Here is a 23,577-nt window from a genome sequence, read left to right as displayed (position 1 = left end):
ACCATCAACATATTTCAAAATTGTTCCTTTTTTGTAACATATATCATAAAAGTTTTATATTAGTGCTACCAGCATTACAACATCAATATTGTAACTTATTTCTTATTACATTTGAATTTTTAATTTAGTGCAATACTTTGTCATTGCAACATTTTAGTGCAATTTTCACTTACAACTGCAATTGGATTTATATGGTATATTTAAGTTCACTGTTATCCCACCTGTCACTATTGTGACCATCAACATGTTTACTCATTCTATGGCCACACTCAACAAAACTGAATATACAGTATGTGAATTCATATATTAATGCTAGATATTGTGTACCAAAAATCTGTCATATCTTTGTTTACATACTTTACTAGCGTTTCATTTTGGAGCTTTGATGCAGTGATCATCTTCTCAAGGCGCAAAGAGGAAATAAACTGATCTGGTCATGTGACAATTTGCACTAACCATGTGAAACTGCACATAATTAATTGAGATCCTGGGGTTAATAATAATAATAAAAAACTTAATATTACAAAATAATTAGCAAATAAACCAGTTTTCATTCCAATTATTCAGTCAATATGACTTTTGTGATGCATATCTAGGAATTTATACAGATTTTATGCACGTCTTGCATAGATTTTTTATTTTTTTTTTAATTATTAAGAATTTTAATTTTAAAAGCACTGAATCTGATGGTCACATAATTTAACAAACATATCATAAAACTAAGGCTGGAATTATACGACAAACAATATACATGATGTGGTACAAGCTAAATAACAGAAATTTACAGAGAAAAATGTAGTAATTTCCATGTAGTGTTCGCATCATGTGATTACAGTTAGAGCAATACATTAGAGCAACATAATCCAGAACATGCATGAAGAATGTTGCATTTAACATCCGGATATTTCTCCTTTAATAGGGATGTTGGAAGACGAGGGACATCCAAAGTCTAATGCGTCCAGCACCTCGGCGTTACACAGGCACATGGACAGCCACCACACTCAGGTGAAGCACATACACAAACCCACACTCACATGCACACACTCTCTTGTGGCATCTGTCATCCACTCTTCCGTGGGGAGAAGGTCTCCAGTGACCCCAAATGGCAGATGTAATCATGGGTAATGAAAGTGAGAGCGGGTCTCATGTCATCCCAGACTCAGCACTCTGCCAAATGAGATGAGTCGAAGCTTATCTGGAGATCGTATTCAGAGGTGCATTAGAGGAGAGGGTGGTGCTCCAGCCCTGTTCTCCTCCTCAGGAACACGCTGAAAAGATCACTGTGTGCCCTCTGCGCTTCTCAGCATCTCACTGTGTGTCCTGAAAGCAGGGTTACCCTCACAAAACATTAAAACTTAATGAGAGTTCTCTGAGAGCTTTCTACCTCAGTTCCACTGTCTCTGTTCTCTGTGTCGATCTCTCAACGGTTTTTATTTTTTTGCATGTTTGTCACACTTTAATGTTTCAGATCATCAAACAAATTTAAATATTAATCAAAGATAACACAAGTAAACACAACATGCAGTTTTTAAATGAAGTTTTTTATTATGAAGGGAAAACAAAATCCAAACCCACATGGCCCTGTGTGAAAAAGTGCTTGCCCCCTAAGCCTAATAACTGGTTGTGCCACCCTTTGCAGCAACAACTGCAATCAAGCGTTTGTGATAACTGGTAATGAGTCTTTCACATCGCTGTGGAGGAATTTTGGCCCACTCTTCTTTGCAGAATTGTTTTAATTCAGCCACATTGGAGGGTTTTCGAGCATGAATGGACTGTTTAAGGTCATGCCACAGCATTTCAATTGGATTTAAGTTCAGACTTTGATTTGGCCACTCCAAAACCTTAATTTTGTTTTTCTTGAGACATTCAGAGGTGGACTTGCTGCTGTGTTTGGAATTATTGTCCTGCTGCATAACCCAAGTGCACTTAAGCTTGAGGTCACAAACTGATGGCCGGACATTCTCCTTCAGGATTTTCTGATAGAGTGCAGAATTCATGGTTCCATCAATTATTGTTTTCCCTTCATAATAAAAAATGTCATTTAAAAAAATGCATGTTGTGTTTACTTGTGTTATCTTTGATTAATATTTAAATTCGTTTGATGATCTGAAACATTAAAGTGTGACAAACATGCAAAAAAATAAAAAATCAGGAAGGGGGCCAACACTTTTTCACACCACTGTATATTCATGATTTTGCATTTATATTTTCAGACTTTTAAGAATATATTAAGATTTACAAAAAATATATATAAATAAATATTGAAATTTACTTTTATGTATCTAGAATTAAAAAATTCAGGATTAATACTTGATATTTATATTTCATCTAATTATTTTCTGTAATTATTTTTTCATTTAATTATTTGGCCCTTCATAACATACCAGAATGTGGATCAGAATTGTTACATTTCTTCCGATTCCTGCCTCATCCAACTAGATTGCATTCTGTCAGTCTTTTTTATTTTTCCAATAATCTTTCCAAACATGTAAACAAAAAATATTTCTTCAAAATTCAAATCAGGCATCTAGTGTTGAAGAAAGACTCATGCATGTGCGGTTTGTGATGGGCTTTTTTCCAATAAATACATGACACATCTATGGTTTAACTCCTATCTTTACATAATCTTGCATTAAATGATAAATATGTATGACCTTGACTGTAACTAATACATGGATGATCGCCACCGACTGTCAGATAAAAAGCTTCAGTGAATCAAGACTGAATCTTCCTAAATGTCTAGTTTATATATAGCTTTGGCCATGACATTTGGGGCATGGCATGAGCAATATACAATGAATCTGACTGTCAATCACTAACAGGAAGACCATATTAGGAACAAGGAAGCCATGGCCAAACGCACAGGATGTGATGTTGGTAGTTGTTGAAAAAGACAATACAAATGCATCACACACACAGACATAGCTAGAGCAGACACCATCTGTTAGGATGATGGGATTGGGGACAGATATATGGCAATGTCACCTGCTGACAACGAAGAGAGAATTCTTTGATTTATGGCAGTCAAATGCTCATTTTATAAGCTTGTGTGCTTTGTAGAAAGATCCACAACAGACTGCACTGTCTCGCTTAACTGTATAATCATCTCAATATCTGTGGCTCTGTTCCAAAACCTAGTGAGATGCATATGTAGACTTACAGTATGTAGCCATCAACATTATACAGTGTAAAAAAATTATTTTTTTTTTTGTCGTACATTATCGTGTACGAAAATGTGTTGTTCATAAGGGGGGGAAAGTCAAGAAATTGACTGAAAAACAGAAAAAACTGGCTTGTAAACCTGCGTCGGCTGTCGGGAGGAGCGAGTCGGATAATGCTCGTGCGTGCAAATGGTTAATATAAGATAATACATTAAGGTATTAATAAAGACATATAAATAGATACAAGGTGACGCAGTCAGAATTCACTCAATGCTAAACGCCACACGTAGACACGATGTAAATAAGATATTTGCAGTTCAGAGAGCTTCACTGATTATAAAGGAACCGTGAGATTGCGATAAATTGAAGTGAGTGATAGCTTTTTAGTGATTACATGGAAGCGCTATTTGCTCGCTTTCTAGGCTGTAATCAGAATTTAAATAAAAGTTGTTTTACGTGCTGCTAATAGGACCCACGGCCACAAACCCTGTACATACAGCAAAGTTTCAGGAGTGACATATATCCCACATCCCTCATATTAATATGGGATTCGAAATAGCTTGTTTGCACTCAGGCTAAGTTGCTTAGCCTATATCCACCGCTTCAATGGCATGCAAGTATTTCAATTTATTTTAAAAATCGCTCCTCTTTATAACATAAGGATTACTTAACATATGTTGTGTTTTTCTGTTTATACCTTTCTCTTGTTATTATAGCGCCTAAACCAGTACAGTACGGACTTTCTTCCATCTCATCCGTTCTCTTTTTCAATCACTCCTGAAACTTTGCTGCATACAGGGTTTTTGTATGTTGGTCCTGTTAACAGCACGTAAAGCAAAACTTTTATTCAGCCTAGAAAGTGAGTAAATAGCACTTCTATATAATCACTAAAAAGCTGTCACTCACTTCAATTTATTGCAATCTCACAATGTTCCGTTACAATCAGTGAAGCTCTCTGAACTGCAAATAATATCTTATTTACATCGTGTCTACATGTGGCGTTTAGCATTGAGTGAATTTTGACTGTCTCACACTGAATGCTTGAGAGTTGGCTGCCCTGGATTATCTATTTATATCTGTATTAATATCTTAATATATTATTATATCTTATATTAACCATTAGCACACATCCGACTCGGCACCTCCTGACCACAGACGCAGGTTTACAAGCCACTTTTTCCAGCGTTTTTCAGTCAATTTCTTGAATTTCCCCCCCTTGTGAACAACACATTTTCGTACATGATAAAAGCTCCTTGTGTTTTCTCGATTTGACCGATTTGAGCATTCATAAACAACGCAAAACACAGGCATCTTGAGTTTCTGCTACTGATTTCTATGGAGAAAAATCACTTCCTGCCCTCCAGCTGCATTTCGCGTCACAGCAATGACATTATGTGCAAACAACCTATACAGATTGTGTCAAAGCAGCTTTACAGTATCAAATAGGAAAATAGTGTGTCGGTAAGGCAAAAGGACAATAGTAAACACTCAATTTTCAATTAGAGGCAGTTCATCCAGCTCAGTTCAGTTTAAATAGTATCTGTGCAATCAAGTCGACGATATCGCAGGAAATTAAGTGTCCCCAACTAAGCAAGCCAGAGGCGACAGCGGCAAGGAACCAAAACTCCATCGGTGACAGAATGGAGAAAGAAAACCTTGGGAGAAACCAGGCTCAGTCGGGGGGCCAGTTCTCCTCTGACCAGATGAACCAGCAAGTTGTGCAGAGGACTCAACTAGTTCCCGTGGTCTTGTCCCAATGGACGTCTAGGTGACGAGGTCTTCACTGAGGATCTGTCTCTGGGGCTCATCTAGTTGTTCTGATCTCCAAATGAATTCAAGATGGCAGACAGAATCATAAATAATAATTTCATTCATTTTATTAAAACTATCAAAAAATAAAATAAAAAATAATCAAATAAAAATTGAATAAAAACAATACAATTTAATACATAGAATAGTAATTTAATAAAGTAATTTTACATTTTTATTCACTATTGTATATGCTATGTACAGTATATGCTGTTTTATGCTTAGGAATATCTTTAGCAAAGCAACATACTAACAGCACACTCCACTGAATTCAATTATAAGTTGCATATCAGCCACTTTTGAAGTTCCATCTAAGTTCCTTAGAAACTGCCTATTTAGATGGAAGGGCTGCTCACTAGGTTTTGGACCAGAGATTGAATTTTTTCCTGGTTCATAATTGTTCCACGTCTGCATAATCTCCCTGATTTACTTGCCAAGTCATATGTGAGTTACAGTAATGGAAATGTGCTTTCATAATAATTGAAAGCGAGAGACCACCACAGTGCACCTGTCACACTCTATACGTAATTTGCGGCCCCCTGCTGAGGGCCCCACATTATGGAACTTCTGCTGAACTGTAATGCTTTATGAATATGTAAACTATATGTATAACGCCGTGGCCCGTGGTGCTCTTCCATAAAGTGGAACACCCACTTGTCGTAAACTTGTCTGGGCTGGCTGTTAAATGCAAAACAGCGAGCCGCTGTCATTCGACCTAACCGAAGCAGTGTAAGGTTCCTGAGTGGAGCGCTGGGGTCCTCGCGCTCTCGCTCTCTCTGACTCATCTGTGTTGTCATATTGCCCAGTGCTGAGTGCCGTGGATTGTTTGTCTATTAAAAAGAGAGTGTCCTAGGTTCTCTGTAATGGCCACAGCATCCTGCGTTTCCAATCCAGTTTATTCTGGCTCAGGCAAAGCATAACAGAAGCCTGTCATTATTCTAATGAACATACAAACAGTGTAAGCAGTCTGTCCTACACTGGTCCAGGACCTGCAAAAAGATATTTTAGGTTTACCTGTGAGACACACTTAAGAAAACCCACAACTGTGTTTCCTAAAGTTCTTGTATGGCTAAAACTACTGCAAAAAAGACAGATTCTTATTCAAATCATTATTAGTAATAATTTTTTTAGACCTTTCCACATAGTAGATGGCTTGCATACAGACTGACAGAAAGAGTCTTCGATACAGTGATAATCTGAGTGACAGCTGCATCACCACATCAGCTGACTGACAGTCCCTCAGATATGCACACTGTTGAAATCTTACCCTTTGCATAGCACATACAGTGACCAGCAGATGATATTACAGAATGATATCATTATGAAAAAAGCGAACTGTCCCGCTGAATTGGACGACACCTCTTGTGACAGCAAAAGAGTGCTGGTTCTTGTGTCCATGTATGAGAGCCAAACAGTGACATAATGGACTACATAACCTGCCTACAAATACATATGTAGTGTCATGTCTACTCCATTTATAGGCCTAATAAATAAACACATTTTAACATATAATTCAGCATGATGACGTCACAAGCTGCTTTTAATGCAGAAGTTATTTAGGTATGTACACTGTCTTTAATGCTCGCCAAGATTGCATTTATTTAACCAAAAATACAGTAAAACAGTTACTATTGCTACAATTAATTACATTTTTTTTAAATTCTCTTTTAATATATTTGAAATATTTGAATTACATTTATTACCCTACAGTTACAACCAATCAATCAATAATAAACATAACATTTGATATTTATTAAAAAATGTAATTTAGTTATTGTTAATATTATAAAAAGTTTAATAAAAATACAGATTCTAAATATTTTAATAATAATGTTTTTACAAGTTGATTATTCTACTGAACACTGATTATGTCAGAAGTATATTATATTGTGGTTTGATTGAAATTGATTGAAAGAGTTTAATCAAAAATACAGTAAAACAGTGATATTATTACATATAATTACAATTAAAATAACTCTTTTCTATTGTAATATATTTTAAAATGTATTACTGTGATGCAAAGCTGAATTTTTAGCATTATTCCTCCAGTCTTCAGTGTCACATGATCCTTTAGAAATCATTCTAATATGCTGATTCACTGCACAAAAAACAATTTCTTGTCAATATTGATAGTTGTGTTGCTTAATATTAGTGAAAACATGCTAATTTTAAGTTTCGAAGAAAAACATTTATTTTAAATATAACATTTGTAACATTTTAAATGTTTACTCTCACTTTTGATATGCATACATTTCTTTCAAAAAAAAAAAAATCTTCCTGACCATTTTTAATTTTTTTTTCACACTGTAGTGTAGATCATGATAAATAAAAATGAGGTATCAATAGATAAAGTAGCTGGAGTTGTGTGCAGCACAACACGCTGTACATAGGAACAAGATGTCCGTCGCGTCACATCAGGCATTTCCAATGCAGACATCCTCATTGATTTTAATGCAGACAATCTCATTTTGTTTCACGTCAGTCTAGCCAGACCGTGCTGTCAATATTATTATTATTATTCCGCCCTGAAGTCTCGAGCATGTATCAAAATGTTGGGTTGTATTTTAGGAAGGTAACGGTGTAGAAGCATTCTGAGTTTCACTAGTGATACCCGAGACACTTTGTACCTCAAGAAGCACTGAATGCCTCAGGCTCTCTGGTTACCGGATCCCATTCTGTCCTCGGGCTTCCTGCCTGTGTCACATGATAGGGGTCAAGGTCACCGGACTGCATGGAAACCAGGAAGTGCATGCAGAAAAGACATATAAATGTATGTCTACAAATAGACATATAGATGTATGTCTACAAATATCGTACAATTGCACGGGCGCCTTCTACACCGTAAATAAAACTTAATTATTCAGTTAGATAATGAAATATTCAGAACGACAGAATAGCCCCCTACAGAGGGAAACGAGCTACAGGTTAGTGCTCTCTGAAACTGGACACTATAAACCACATCAACTAGAGTATATACTCACTCACTACCAATATTCAGTCCTCTGGTAACTTTACACCAAAGTTTCAGATTCGCCACGCTGTGCCAGATATGCTCTCACAACAAAACATCGAATGCTAAAACATCATGTGCTCCATTTCTGTCTTAACGTATTTATCGTAGTGGCGTCAAACAACACAAGGGCCGATCTGTGCCAGTAAATCCCAGTCCTTTTATCTAAGGTCTGACATGAAGAAAAACAGATGGCAGTGACGATGTGCTCCCATCACTCAAATGTAACCCCGCCAGAGGTCGTCCTCAAAGGGACGCTCTACCTCTTAATGTCCTTATGGCACTCGGAAGCAGGAAACAGCCTTTTAATGCCCCTTAGCATGTATTAGCACACGCCTGCTTCATATTTCCCCGTCTCTGCTCTCTGTATCTCTCTCCTCCTGCCGTCTGGTCCATCCGCTCCTTATTGATCCACATCGTAACGTCTCATAACATGCGGAAGATCATAATGTTTAATTATTGATCAGCTTGGTTTCGCCGGAGATTGCGATTGAGAGCGAGAATGAGACGAGGGCAGTTCGTCCTTATCAGCATTCAGATCCGGCGGGTGTGGAAGATTGCTTAGAAAATGACAGCAGGAGGAATGAAGTGTTCCCGGACGGGCGCTCTGGTAATGGAGTATTCTTGCTCCATGTCTGTATGAGATAAGGTCTGAAGAGGCCATCTCTTCTGACAGGGCTGCTGTGTATCCCGCAGTCCTAGAGATGCTGTCTGACATGTGGAGATACCTCGGATCAGATGCACAACTGACTGTAGATACAGTGATCCCACGTATTTGGACACCTAAGACTTTCAAATGCATGTTTGCCATTGCATTAATTAAATTGCAAACCAAGTAGCATCTATTGCGTAAAAAAAAAAAAAAAAAAAAGGCAAAAACACACATAATCAAGGCATTTATTTGATTTCCACCCACAAAAAAAAACAGTAATATTGTGAAATATTGCAATTTAAAGTAATTATTTTCTATTTTAATATATTTAAAAATGTAATTTATTCCTGTGATGACAAAGCTGAATTTTCAGCATCATTACTCCGGTCTTTAGTGTCACTTTATCCCTGAGAAATCATTCTAATATGCTGATTTGCTTAAGAAACATTTTCTATTATTACAAAGTTGTGCTGATTAATAATTTTTAGGAAACCCTAAAAGGATGCTTCATTCATTCATTCTTTCATTTTAAATGCTGCATATTTTGGAGTATGGTGGAAAAGTGGAGTAAATTGTAATATTTAGAATTTTGACTTTATTTTTAATTTGCGATTCATTATTTCTTAAAAGTCCTGATATTCCTTGTTTTTTCAAAGATAACTTTGCATTTCAAAGCCTAATGTGGAACTCATTTAATGCATCAATGCATCATATATGTGACCCTGGACCACAATTTTTTTTTTTTAATTGAAATTTACACATTTAAATGTATACACCATCTGAAAGCTGAATAAACAAGCTTTCCATTTCCATTGGTTTGTTAGGGTAGGACAATATTTGGCCGAGATACAACTATTTGAAAATCTGGAATCTGAGGGTGCAAAAAAAATTTAAATATTGAGAAAATCGCCTTTAAAGTTGTCCAAATGAAGTTCTTAGCAATGCATATTACTAATAAAAAATGAAGTTTTGATGTTTTTTAAGGTAGGAAATGTACAAAATGTCTTCATGGAACATAATCTTTACTTAATACCCTAATGATCAATAATTTTGACCCATATAGTGTATTTTTGGCTGTTTCTACAATTATACCCGTGCTACTTATGACTGGTTTTGTGGTCCAGGGTCACAATAAACATCATGCATCAATCAATCTATATATAGGAATGTAATGTGACTTAAGTGTCCAAATGCTTTTGGGGCCACTATATAAAAAAAAAAAAAACGAAAAAAAAAAAAACCTTGAAGCAAAGTATCCCTACTGAATCAAGTCATACGATCCAGTCTCTTTATGTAAGTCTCCTTGGCTTTCAATAACGTCTGCACATCTGCTACAGGTAATCACGTGTATTGAGCACATGATTTCATGTTGTGAAAGAATGTAAGAAATGCTGTATATGTGTTTTGAATGTTCTCTCTCTCTCTCTGTCTTTCTCTCCTCTCTTTCAGAGGGGTCACCTCAACTTCTCGCCCTTCGGTGCGGGGGCGGCGCTGTAGGCTGGGGGGCTGAATGAGCCCTCAGGCCTGTGTAGGGATGGGGTGAGTCTGGTCTATAGCACAGTACCTCACTGACTTCCCTTCACCTTGCAATTTCCGTCTTTTACGTTTCCCTTTTTGCTTTCCATGCTATTGAAGGAAACTGCAGCTCTGCGACATCTAGGACCTGAAGTGGTCTGTTGTGGTAATCAATCTTCAAGAAATAGTTCATCTAAAACTGAAGACTTTCATCAGTTACTCATTGATTTATGTTGTTTAAAACCTGACTTTCTTATGAGGAATGAAAAAAGAATCAGTTTGAAGAGTGTTTCCAAAAATAATCTAAAAGCATCATAAAATTTGTACAAACGTATGTGTTTAACAGAAGAAATACCAGCATGCACGTTTAATTCTACATGGCGATGAGTAAATGGTGGCAGAACTTTAATTTGAGGGTGAACTATTCCTGCAAATGTGAAATTATTGATGATTAAATGATCTATCGTACAGCATGTAATGGAGCTTGTCCACACATGCTTGCTTCTGACTGTGTCGAAGTGGAGACAGTCACTGCTTTACAGTCCAGTCTCTGTTTCCTTGAAAATGAGCTGCAGTTTTTGTTAAAAATTTCTCCATTCCTCACCGCTGGCACTTCTTTCGTTGCTGCGAACATGGCGACCCTGCTCTTTCCTTGATCCTTCATTCAGTCCTTTCCCTTTTTATGTTCTCTCCTTTCCTAAGTTTTGCTTATTGATTTTGCTCTGAGACAGAGGCTCTTTATGGAGTTTGTCCTCATGCTGAGATGTTCATTGTTGCCTGCTGACTCATGCCTTACAGAGAGTGTGGAGCAGAGCCACGTCTCTGCACTGAATCAATGGCTCTTGCTCTTATGTTTCAACCACAAACAAATGTTCACATGTGCCACACACAACAGGAAACTGTGTAAATGATGCAGATATATACCAGGGATGGCCACAAGTACTCGATTACAAAATGACAACATTTATTGATAATGAAAGAGAATATCTTACAGAATAACCATTTCACACCAATTAAAATCCAGTATATGCTAATGTGCCCAAAGGAACTTTTCAGTTACATACAGTGTTGGGGAAAGATACTTCTAAAAGTAATGCATTACAATATTGCGTTACTCTAAAAAAAAAAAAAAAAAAATAACTAATTTTGTTATTTAGTTACTTTTTATGGAAAGCAATTCATTACGTTACTTTTGCGTTACTTTTTGTCACCTGGGCTGAGCTTGCTTATTTGTGTTTAATAACGAAAAAACCCAAAGGATATATTTTTGGTAACTGTAAATCAGTTTCGCACTAAAAGTAAAAAGGCTGAAGGAAGTGCCTCTGGCTCTGCACTTACTCCCATGTTCTCTCAACACAGGGACAGGAGAGATGTCGATGAATAAATGGGAAAACGATGTAACTTGCATTATTTATTTAAAAAAAAAGTAACTCTGATATATTTGCTGTAAATTTAAAAGTAATGTTACTTTACTTGTTACTTGAAAAAAGTAATCTGACTGCATGTCTCGTGTTACTTGTAATGTGTTACCCCCAACACTGATCACATGGCAAAATGTCAAAGTCAGCATTTATTTTCAATATTTTCAAAAACAGAAGCACAGTGACACTTATATATATAATAAAGTTAGATATTAAATTATAAAATACTATAGCCACTATACACATAATGTACTGCATGTATGTAGGCCAACAATACAAATGTAGTGCAGATGTATATTGGGATTATTCTTCTGTACTCAAGTAAACCAAATGCCAATCCTTAATATATCTAGTAAAAAATCAAATAAAAAAGACCTTTTGTGTGGTGGTTAGTATCACAAGGCATTCACTGTTGTCCTTGAGCTCTGTAGCTCACCTTACCTCAGACGTCCTTTAACTTGAGGCCTGTAAGGCTAATATAGGTTTAGGAGTCAGACAGGGTGTCAGATCATCCTGTAAACCCCATTCAATTATCAGGATTCTCTAGGTTTGTCCGGCTTCAACCTGGTTCGATATGCCTCAAGGTTTCACAGCTTTTTGCTGTCCTCAAATGGTCTGAAGGCTTTCCAGGAGCGTGAAGAGAAACAGCTGAGGAGCGTTCGTTAGAGGATTATAGTTAACCACGAGTCTAGCCTTGTTTAATTATCTATCCTTCTGCACTCATAGGAATTCAATTACTGCTAAAGAGCATGTACTTGATGCACCAAGCCTGGGGATCATGTTTTCATGTTTATTTGTGAGAGAGCTCCAAAGAGTTTCTTACAAACATGCTGAAGTACATTTGAGGATAGCTTCAGTCTGATACCAACAGTACTTTTGAAATCTGTTTCCTTACCATGTGAAGGGTGACCATCCTCCTTAAGACATAACATGAACATTGATTTGTTTTGTTGGGTTATGTGTGTTCTGCATCTTGTGTGAGTGCACACAATCAGATTCTGTGGCGTCTGATCAAAACAAACTGTCTGATGAAGGTCTGTGTTTTTTTGTTTTTTTTTCTTTCAGTGGTTGTAATCAGATCAGACTAGCTGTGTGCACACGACCCTCTCCCAATACTGCTCCATTCACTGCTTCTGCTTGCCAGTTGAACTGTAGCACTTGCCCAATTTGTCTTTTGCTTCTGGATAGGCTAATCTAAGACTTTCAGACCAAGGATTTCTATCAGCTCTGAAAATGAAGGCGTAATGAGATGGCTCTGGGTTCCTCAGAGAGAATTTCGAACAGCTGTATTCCCAGTCTGGCTTATGATGTTTCTCTATGAATTAAGCATCACAACAGTTTGAAGAAGAGAAGCCAAAACAGTTTGAGAAGAACTGGCGGTATGTTTGATAGTTATTGAAAATACAATGAATAATCAGGCCATGAAACGCTGCAGAATCTTCAGAAATGGAACATCTGCAATTGATCTATCGGTAAGCCCCTCCCCTCGAACGCAGACTAGCCAATGGCAGTCGAGTATCAGTTGCAGGGGGAGCGGAACTCGGACATCTTTAGGTTTCAGCGCCATAGAGAAACATTGGAAGATCCGAAGCTCGCATCTGTTTTATGGGGTTTATGCTTCAAAAATGGAAAAACAATGTGTCTGGGGTACTCGTAACACTGATTCCAGGTATCCTGAGAGGAAGGGCGATATAATTTATTTTATTACATTTCCTGAATCCAAACAAAACAGAGCAAAATGTCCCTAAGTATTCACCCCAATACAAATGAAGACAAAAACGTTCATTTTCTGGTTGTCATACACTCATTAAGTTACAGTTTTCATCTGCTCAAGCAGAACGTTAATGTTATTGTGCTTTAGCAAGGTATCTCTGGCTAAAACTAGCTAACGTTAAAGTTAGTGGGTCAAACCTAAATAGCAGACTGTTCTCGCATCTTGTACAGTGTAGGTCAAACACACATCTCCATATTAAACTGGTTAAATGTACATTAATTTAATCGTTCCCGATCGTGATGGCCGATCGTAATATGAGACTTCTCCCGCTTGCATTGTGATCTGTAAAACCCTCGCTTCGAGTTACCAACTGTATTTATTTTTAAATATGTTATAAATCCCTCCATGGAATATTTAATTCCCATTTGGTGGCCTTCTGTGTCCAAAATTGTGCAAAAACATCGTGGGACAAGGTTTTCACACTGTAGCTGTCATTGAAAGACAGTGAGCAACTCCGTTTGTTTGTCCGAGGGAGCAACAGTAACTAAGGGGGGCGGGGCTTACCGATAGGTCAATTCTTGGAATACAGATGCTTCCATGTTTGTTGACTAAATATAATGGCTAATCTCATAATGCATTCAGATATCAGTAAGAGTTTAGTGTACTCAGTTCTATTTAACACATTTTACACATTTAAATCCATTTGTCAGATTTTCAAAATCCTTTGATTCCATCTGGGTACTATTTGGTACTATTTTGTAGCCATACTCCATTCCTGGACACGGTACCTCGGTAATACTATGGTAATATTACATTTTGGATACCGTGCAAGGGAATTAATAGACTCACAAAATGTAGTACTATAGTACAGTAATGGTACCAGATTGTTTTACAATGGTACTTCAATATGAACCTGAAAGATTACCATTTACACTACCTTTCAAATGTTTGGGGTCGCTTTGATTGATTGAATTATTTTTTTTTAATTAATATTAAGACACTTAAAATGTTACAAAAGATTTCTACTTCAAATAGATGCTGTTCTAATGAACTTTAAATTCATCAGCAAATCCTGAAATGTTTCTTAAGCAGCAAATGAGCTTATTAGAATGATTTCTGAAGGATCATGTGACAAGTCTGGAATAATGATGCTGAAAATTCAGCTTTGCAAAATGTTTCATTTTAAAATACTTAAGTTATTTTCAGTTGTAATAATATATAACCATTAAATGGTTCTTATAGCAGGGCGGGACAGGATAAGGGAGGAGGAGAGCTTTCTAATCTTCTTAAAGGTTGAATGATAAAACCACTGTTGGAGAAACCAACTGCACATCTGCATGGCTTGGATAGAGAGTTACACGCATCTCTCTGTAGACTAGTTTGTACAGTATATACTCCCTAATACAGAGACCTTTAGAAGTAAAAATGTCTTTAAAATCAAACAGGGAACTAGACTAATATTCAAAATTGTTGAACATGCTGAATAGGACAATTGACCGTTTTTATTTCTGTAATGTCTACAATTGCATGCTCTCCCGCAGTCAACACACTGGCCGACAATAGCATTTAATTGGAAATTTGATTGGACTCATTTTTTCCCTTCCTTTTTGTTAATAAGCCTGTTTATTTCACCATCTCAGGTTATTTTACGGTGCGTTGCATTTGATTGTTTGTTTGTTTTGTTTTTTTCCTGCTTCTCATGATCCTATCAGAAAAGACCTGCAACACGTTTTTTACTTGCGAGCCACCAGTTGAAAACCACTGCTGTATGTAGCAGACGCTAAAGACATTTTGAGAAACGCAGAGAAGCGTATAAGCCATGATAAGCCATTTTATCAGTTGTCGTTACTGCCACCTTAGTATGAATAGTATCCAGTGTTGCTGTATACAGCACAGATAAGACATAGTCGCGATATTCTCTCATATAAAGGACAATAGAGAGAACATTAGAGGTGGAGAGAGCAAGTTATACGTTGAGCCGAATGCCCGAGCAGAGTGAAAATCCTATAATATGTGTGTTAATAATGATTCCCTGACCTTCGCCCTTTGTATCAAGATTGCTTTAGTAGGTGGTGCGGCTAATGCAGTGCAGATGCCTCATGGATGATAAGACCGTGATGAGCCTCACATGTCCCCGCTGACCTTTCACTGCGCTGACATTCAGGCATGACCCATATTGAGTTCCAGCCCTATATCTCATGAAGGGGAGAGCCAGGCTGAATGTCAGGCCACGGGCCACCCCTCTCCCCAGGGACAGGATATTTCCATGCGTCCTCCCCTTCTTCTGAGCCTACTGACCAGCTGCCCTTATTTACATGTGCACTTTCAAAATTACAGCCCTTTGGTTTGGCACATGCTTTTACTGTGTTGTTTTAGGATTTTTAAATTGCATGCAGTTGAAATGAGAGCTATACAAGGAAAAAAAATCGTAATCAGTATTTAAAATATATTAAAAATATAATTAAAAAGTAATCATAAAAGACTAGTTTTCAGATTGATTTGTTTGCTTTTATTTTTAGTTTACTTGCTTCACTTATACTTAAAAATTAAAAGGTAGAGTATGTAAAAATATTTTTATATAATTTAAAAAATGTTGTAAGCTGAAACATCTTGTTTTTAGAAAATATGTTTCTTTCTTTCTTTCTTTCTTTACATACGTAAGCTTTGCTTAAAACAAACAAAAACAAATAAATAATTAATAAAAAATAAACAGTAACTAAAACAGTAATTATAAATTGTATATGACAAATAAGACTTCATTTCAGATAATATGTCTTCAATATATATAATAGCACATTCATGCTTAAAATATTCCAATGGTATAATAAAGTTTTTTTTTTCCTTAGAAAATATCTATTGCTGTTATAAATATATCTTGATTTTTTATTTATTTTTTTTTTAACCATATTGGCAAATTAATGCTTAAAACAACATACAAATTTCATAGGTAAATTAAAGATAGTAAAAATATCTAAACTCATTTAAAGCAAATTTGTGTAAGATTAAAAAAAAAGACTTATTTTGAGAATACAGTATGTTGTTTTTGTTATCATACTGACAAATATTATGCTTAAAACAAGATAAAATGCTGCAAGAAAATTAAAACTTAATTCAAAATATATATTCTCAAAAAATATATCTAAATATTTGCTTCTGAAATAATTCTAATTTTTTGAAGGGTTTTTAATGATGTTTTTATCCAGGTGTTTTACATGGATTTGAACACTAGCTGTAATGGGGGCCATTTCTTGTTTGGAAACCCCTAGAGACCCCATCTCATCTGAATTGCAAAGCCTGAATCACTGAATATTCTGTCAATTGATTGTCAAAGAACTGGATGTCCCCGATGGTTTGAGAGGCTGGGCTAAATTTGGAATATAAGTGGTTATGTCGCCCGTCTGTCTATATCCACATCTCTAAGCGTGCATGTGTGCCCTTTGATGAAGGCCATAAATAATGCAAGGTTAAACATAATGGTTTCTGTGCTTGAATATGAATAGCTTCATGTGATCCATGTGTTTTGTGTGTGCTTTGTGCAGCGTCCAGATAGCATTACAGGTGTGAATGCAGTGATTGACACAGACGTCGTTCTTGGTCTTAATGGGTGTGCGTGATTGGCTGACTGAATGTGTGTATGCGCTCACGATTTGTTCGGTTCAGTACACTGTGTGCCATCACTGTGTCTTTGCTAGCGTAGTGATGTCAGAACTGAGAGGCGACAGATAGGTGTAAATTATGGATCAGTTCTTTCGAGCAGTACGTGGGTGTGTGCAGCTCTGTAGATGGCCTGGGTTACTAGAATACGCTTCTGCTGTACTGTAACATCACCACTGCACTCACACACTCTCATGGTGTTTCCGGATGAGTTCCCTCTCAGAGCGGACCGGTAAAATAGGCCAGGGCATCCCGTTACGTCATTCCAGATAGTTTACAGCAACTCTCTACTGTATGATCGGCCCCCGTTTCTTCCTAAACACTCTCCTCGTGCAGAGAACAGATAGATTAGCAATGATAATCAGATTTAATCCTCAAGGCTTGAGCAGTTCTAGTGTGATTTACTACTGTACAGTTCCTTAAACCTTTGCAAACATATTTTCCCATAGTTATGAAATGAGGGGTTTAGTGGAGTGGTGTTATTTTACTATCAATGAGGCATAATATTAGTTTTTATTAATAGTTTAAATTTATATTTTTTCTTATTTTATATATATATATATATATATATATATACAGGTATATATATATATATATATATTATTTTTTATTTTATTATTATTATTTTACTTTTGAAGTTCATTTTAGTTATATAAGTTATATAGTTTCCTTGGGAACCAGCTGAATTATTAAACAGTGTTATGGTTACTTAATAAATCAGTGTCATAAAATCTCCTCTCCTTTCCTCATACTTTATTAATTGAATGTTCAGAGTTTATTTTTTCTTATCATTCTGGCAAATATTGCATTTAAAACAAGAAAAAAGTGGTTAAGAAAATGAACTTTCAAGATATATTATTTGAAAAAAACATCTCTACATTTGCCTTTGAAATAATTTCATCTTGTTTTAAGAATTTTTACTGGCATTTTTTGCATTGTTGAATTCTTATCCAGTTGCTTTAGATGGATTTGAACACTAACCTATAATGAGGCCATTTCTTGTTTGGAAACCTCCAGAGATCTCAACGCATTTGAATTGCAAAGCCTGAATTGCTGTATATTCTGTCATTAGATTGTTAAAGAGCTGTCCCAGATGTTTTGTTTCCCCCACCCAATTCTGCTGTTCTGCTATAATTGTTATATTATTTAGCACATGCCACACATATCTGACACTTTAAACAGGGTTGCTTCACCAAGAGCAGCCTTACTCAAGGACAGTAATAGGTTCAGGGTTTGATCCAGGTCAGCAGCCCAGATTTGTACTTCCTAAGCTCTGTCTTTATGTTCAAAAGACTGTTTGTAAGGATTCTGTAAGCTTCACTTATTAACTTCAACAGTAATAACATATGACAGCCTCTTGGTGCCATCAGACTCAGTTGGCCGTCCTATTAGATCGAGAGAACAAATGGACAGTGGTTTTCTCTTTGACCAAACTAAAGCCATGTGACTTTCCTTCAACCCTACATCCGTTATGAATGGATCAGACGCACAGCAGGAGGTCCTGTTCCATTTGTGGCATTTACCAGCTGCAGATGATTGGGATGGATTGATTTATCTGTTTATTGATTACGCTTGTATGATGGATGAGAGACGCCCAGGGTTGCTGGTTGCATCTGGCAGCAGGTGTCAGGAGAGAGTTTTAGACATCAATAGGCCCTTCGTTAACACTTCAGATCAGGGAACACACATTCACTATTAACTAAGAGTTTTCCCTCAATAAAATCCCAATTTAGGCTTATTAATAGAGTAAGCAAGGTAGTTGTTAGTAGTAGCTATGTTTAGGTATAGGGCAGGGTTAAGGAATCTAGAATATGGTCATGCAGAATACGATTTCAATATGTGCTTTGTAAGTACTAATAAAATACCAGTATGCTAGTAATATGCATGCGAATAAGCAACTAGTTAAGAGTGAATAGTGTTCCCTAATCTAAAACATTGCTGGTTCTTCTTATCAGGTATTTGCACTCATTTCCCTTTCTCTTCCACCCAGTAAGTGTACAAAAAAGGTCACTATTAATTTAATTAAATAAATAAAACATAGTTTGTCCATATAATGACTGATACCTGAATATGCGTGTGTTTGGTTTTACTGCTTATTATATTACTATATAGAATTTTATGATCATGGCAAATAATCATGGATTGATCATGACAAAGTTAGATCAGGTTTAGAATGTCATGTGGTGCAACTGCCCAAAATCCTAATGGTGTTTATGAATTCATAATTTGTGGTATTGGTATAGAATATTTTTTACCTTAAAAAATGTATTTTAAAACATTTTAAGTTGTGTGCACTCACGTATATCAAGGTATAAGGAAAATGTTTTAATACCATTGATTTTTTTTTAACCTTTACAATTAAACCAACATAAATACATGGACTACATTTTTAAGAACCTGGCACATGTGTTTTAAACTTTCTTTTTAAAAGAATATTCCTCTTCTTTATCATGGACACTTTTTTCATATGACCCAATACCTTCACTTATACCACTGCTGGACACATTTCATTTCTTGAATGCTTTGCGCATTACCTATGTGTTATTTTACAGTCTAAATTATATTGGAATTTTGTTAATTGGTGGTAAGTACTGTAGATCAGGGGTAGCCAACCCTGCTCTTGGAGGGCTACCATTCTGCAGAGTCCAACCTAATCAAACACACCTGAACCAGCCAGGGTTGGACCTGAAGTGTGCAGACAGGAAGCTTTCCAGAAGCAGGGTTGGGGATATGTCCATTATGCACCATACTAAAAATGACCTTTCTGTCATTTTCTCAGGTGCTCCAGAGGTCACGTGCATGTGGGGATCAGCGGGCCACTCTGCAGGAATTGTTGCGCTGGCGGAGGAGTGTTTGTGATGGTCGACCGGACTGGCAGAACGCTTGGCTCCACATAAACACCTCACCCACCCTAACAGTGAAGACCAAGAGTCCCAGAAAGAAATCATCGCCCTAGAGATTGTAGTCTTCCTGAGTTAAACCTCAGTTAAACCCCACTCCTTAGGCCTGATGGCCTTTTTTATGATTTGCCCTTCGCATAGGGGTGGCGTCCTCGAAACAGAGCCAGACTCTGAACTCAGGACAGTAGGGCATCCCAATTTGTTCATGTTCCAATCTTCACTTCTTTTGAAAGAATGAAAGGTTCCTTGGAAAATTGTTCCACACTGTCTCTCCAACTAATGGTCAGCTGGCACCAAATAACATAAAGCCCCAAAACACTTACCAAGTCCAACTATGAAAATATAAAGTCATTGTCGGGCTATTATGAATCCCATTCGCAGTGTCCTAAACATCACGCTGTTTTGGAAGATCTCATCACATCGCCTTGATTGCAACTCATTGACGCTATCTTAGGGCTGCAACTGTGTGCTATAGTCTACATTGTGGGCCATATTTTAGTTTTAAACCCTGGTGCTGGTTGCTCCACATGTGGTTGTCGTTGACTGGGTTGGGTAAAAAGTGCCAGTTCTGTCCCAACTCGAGCACTCGAGACACATGGATGCGACAGACCTTAAAGTTTACAAGACTTGTGTTGACCTCCTAGGACTAGCTTTGTGAACAAAGTCCTCTTTCAGGTTCAGAGAAGCAGCTACACCTCAAGCTTTTTCAGGTGCTTTGGTTTCCCTCCATCAGAGGTGGCAACCATCACACACAGGTTGTGACCTTACGAAGAGGTCAGGGTTCAGGGAAATCACCAGTAACATCACAGGTCCACAACATTTCCACCAGCTTCTGGACTACATTCATCGTTCACTCTAGGCTAATGTGCACACACTTTCGCAACACAAAACCGAAAGGTTTCGCAAGGCGTACTGTTGACAAACTCGAAGACACCTGATTTATATTGAATGTTTAAAGAGCACAATTTTCCAAATACACCTTCAGATGGAACAAACATTACTAGTGAAGGATATTACTGCCGATGTGACTCTGAAAGCTCCCGTAACCGCTTTTGGACTTTTCCTCAAAGGTGCTTATGTACGAATGCTGGGTTGTATGGTGTCGTGTCAATACCTTAGTAGACGACCTGTACAAACAGCACATGACCTTTGGTCTCACTGAAGTTTCAAACTATTCATCTCTCTAGTCGTTCCTAATTTGTGAAGGTACACAGATGCCTCCAAACAGAGGCCTTGAGGCATTTGGTTTAACCATACAGTGTGCACATGCAGATTTATTTCCTGAAAGACCTTGGGTAAATATTTTTGGACCTTGAACACTGGGCTTGCAGCAGGAGACCCACCATAAGCACAGCCATGTACGTGAAGTGCAGGCGCTTTTCTGAGAATAAGCAGAACTTGACCTTCTGCTTCTGGTTGACTTTGGTATGACTGACTAGATGGATTATGTACAGATTGTGAGTGTTTATTGGCAAATTATTGTCTTCATAATGGAAGGATATTTTGAATGTTCAAGGATGCAATGACAGAAGGACTAAGGTGGTGGGTTTTATAGTGTGAATATCGTTTTAGTACAGAATGATTGTTTATTCATGGTAAACTCTTTAGTCGTTGTCTATCCCCACAGGACTTCGGCCTATCTTCGAAATGTATAAAGATATTTAATGTATTGTACAGAGCATTTGTGTTTGTGCAAGTACGTTTAAGTTGCACTTTGCTGCTGTGTTTCGTTTAGGCTTCATTACATCATGCCTGTGTGCTTAAAAAAACAAGTTCCCCAAATGTTACACCTTCAAAAAAGAGCCAATTCAGCCCCCTTTGACACAGTGATCCATGTCATGGTCTTTGGTCTCAATATTTGAATGTATATACATCTGAGAAAACAGTATGTATGGTTTATACAACCAGTTGTGTTCAATGATTGTATTGAAACAGTAATTTATTTTCAGTGTGGAACATGACCTAAAATTCATTCAAATTAACATATTGCAGAGACGATTTTAAGGCCCAGTTTTGTGAGTCATACTTTCTGGCTCTATAAATCATTACGGACAGCTCTAAAATGGGCTGCTTAGGCTTGTGAATCTCATATCTTCTTCTATCTCTTCTCTTCCCAACTAATGTGAATAGTCCCTTTCCCCATTCCATTGAACGGTGGTTTAAAAGAATCTTTCACTGCAGAGACGCATATTAAAATCACTGTGCAGGCCAGTGCTGACGGAGACCGGAACTCACTTCATGGGTTTGATCCACAGCTGCTTTGCATCGCTACTGCTTAACAGGGTTACGATACTATTATCTGAAACATTTATTTATTGAAACAAAAATTGCTATTTTATAATGTCTACTATTGACTTGTCATCAATACTATAAAGCAAAAAGAGAATAAAAAGAACTGTACAGTATGAGCCCATTTTTCTACTCTGTTGTTGAAAAGGGAACGTATGTTAACGCATGAGATCTCTTATGTACATGCCCGTCTATCTGTTTTCCTGTGCTTAGTCTGATACATTGTGGAGATATAGACATCATTGGATCATGCCCTTTGCCTCAACTGGTGCTGTGGAACCATCTGAACATGATGTTATGAACTTCCTCTCACCCTCCAGCCCAACACGGCCTGGATTTAATGGACCTCTTGTTTTGATGGCAAAACAATGGCCACAGATGGTTTGGCCAAGATCAATATGTTGAGAACATCTACCAGTGTTGTAGTCGAGACCGGTTCATTCGAGCCAGAGTCAAAACCGTGTCTAGAATGGGGTTAAGCTCGACAAGACTGAGTTCAAAACCATATTTTCTTGTCTTGATCTCGACTCGGACTCGACCATCCTCTGGTCTTGGTCTTCGCTCAGTCGACTGATCGGTTCTCTACTTACAACGCTGACATATTCATCTCAAGGCAGTGAAAACAAACTCATTCAGATTATTGTGCTCAGATACGCAGAGATCAACAAAATATTTAATTATCATGGCTGTTGCTGTCTTTTGTAGTCAATGTGTTTGTTTTTGTTTGTTTTTTTCTCCCGTTGTTTTTGATCCTTCTGTAAATTCTATATAAATATGCCTATAACTTCAATACATGTTTGTGGGCAAAGGAAAAAAATGTATGTCTTGGTACATATTTTGTTTCGAAATGTTTTATAAAATTCCTGTACAGCAATAAAGCACAGTGTCAGACAACTGGCAAAAAAAAAAAAAAATCGGACTATTTCTTAAGATATTTTCTATTTTCTTGTGTGTGTGTGTGTGTGTGTGTGTGTTACCCCTTTTCCACCAAGGCAGTTTGAGTGCTGGTTCGGAGTCACAGCCTAGTTCAAATCGGTTCTTTGGCTTTGAACACCCAAAGCACCAGTTCGGAACCAGGAAAAGTGGTTCGTAAGTAGCACCAAAGCATTTCTGGTCTAGAAGTAAGAACAGCTTGTGTCAGGGGCTGGGGGCGGGGTTACCATGACTAACCAAACGAACAGAAACGTGACTGGGCTTTTTTTTTTTTTTAAATGAGAGCTAAACACATTGAATTCGCCATGTTTGGATGCTGATGTAGGTTCGCAAAGGCATTGTTGATATTAGGCTTGTTCGGGATGTGTCGGCGCTATGTTTGGCATCGAAGTACCGTGAGAAAAATGTAAAAGCTTAAAGAGTCGTTCTGCTCTCCAATCTCTCTTGCGGTGCCTGGTGTGTTTGTGTTTGGCGCTGCCACATCGTTGCTGGGAAAGATGAGACGTATTCGGTGACGTA

The 23,577-nt window shown here is 37.3% G+C and overlaps 1 protein-coding gene across 1 annotated transcript in view; it reads left to right on the top strand.

Moving 5' to 3' along the window:
• The window catches only part of myo16 (myosin XVI), a 207,122-nt gene extending 184,104 nt beyond the window's left edge, over nucleotides 1-23,018 (top strand). The window contains 2 exon segments of the mRNA XM_058786814.1: nucleotides 920-1,005; nucleotides 19,716-23,018. Coding sequence (XP_058642797.1) covers nucleotides 920-1,005; nucleotides 19,716-19,892 — 263 coding nt within the window. The 3' untranslated portion in view covers nucleotides 19,893-23,018.
• Nucleotides 23,019-23,577: the final 559 nt, after the last annotated feature.

This window comes from Onychostoma macrolepis, chromosome 09, assembly GCF_012432095.1.
Source record: "Onychostoma macrolepis isolate SWU-2019 chromosome 09, ASM1243209v1, whole genome shotgun sequence".
NCBI classification, from domain to species: domain Eukaryota; kingdom Metazoa; phylum Chordata; class Actinopteri; order Cypriniformes; family Cyprinidae; genus Onychostoma; species Onychostoma macrolepis.
The sequence above is the reverse complement of the archived record's forward strand: the minus strand, read 5'-3'. Positions and strand labels throughout refer to the sequence as shown.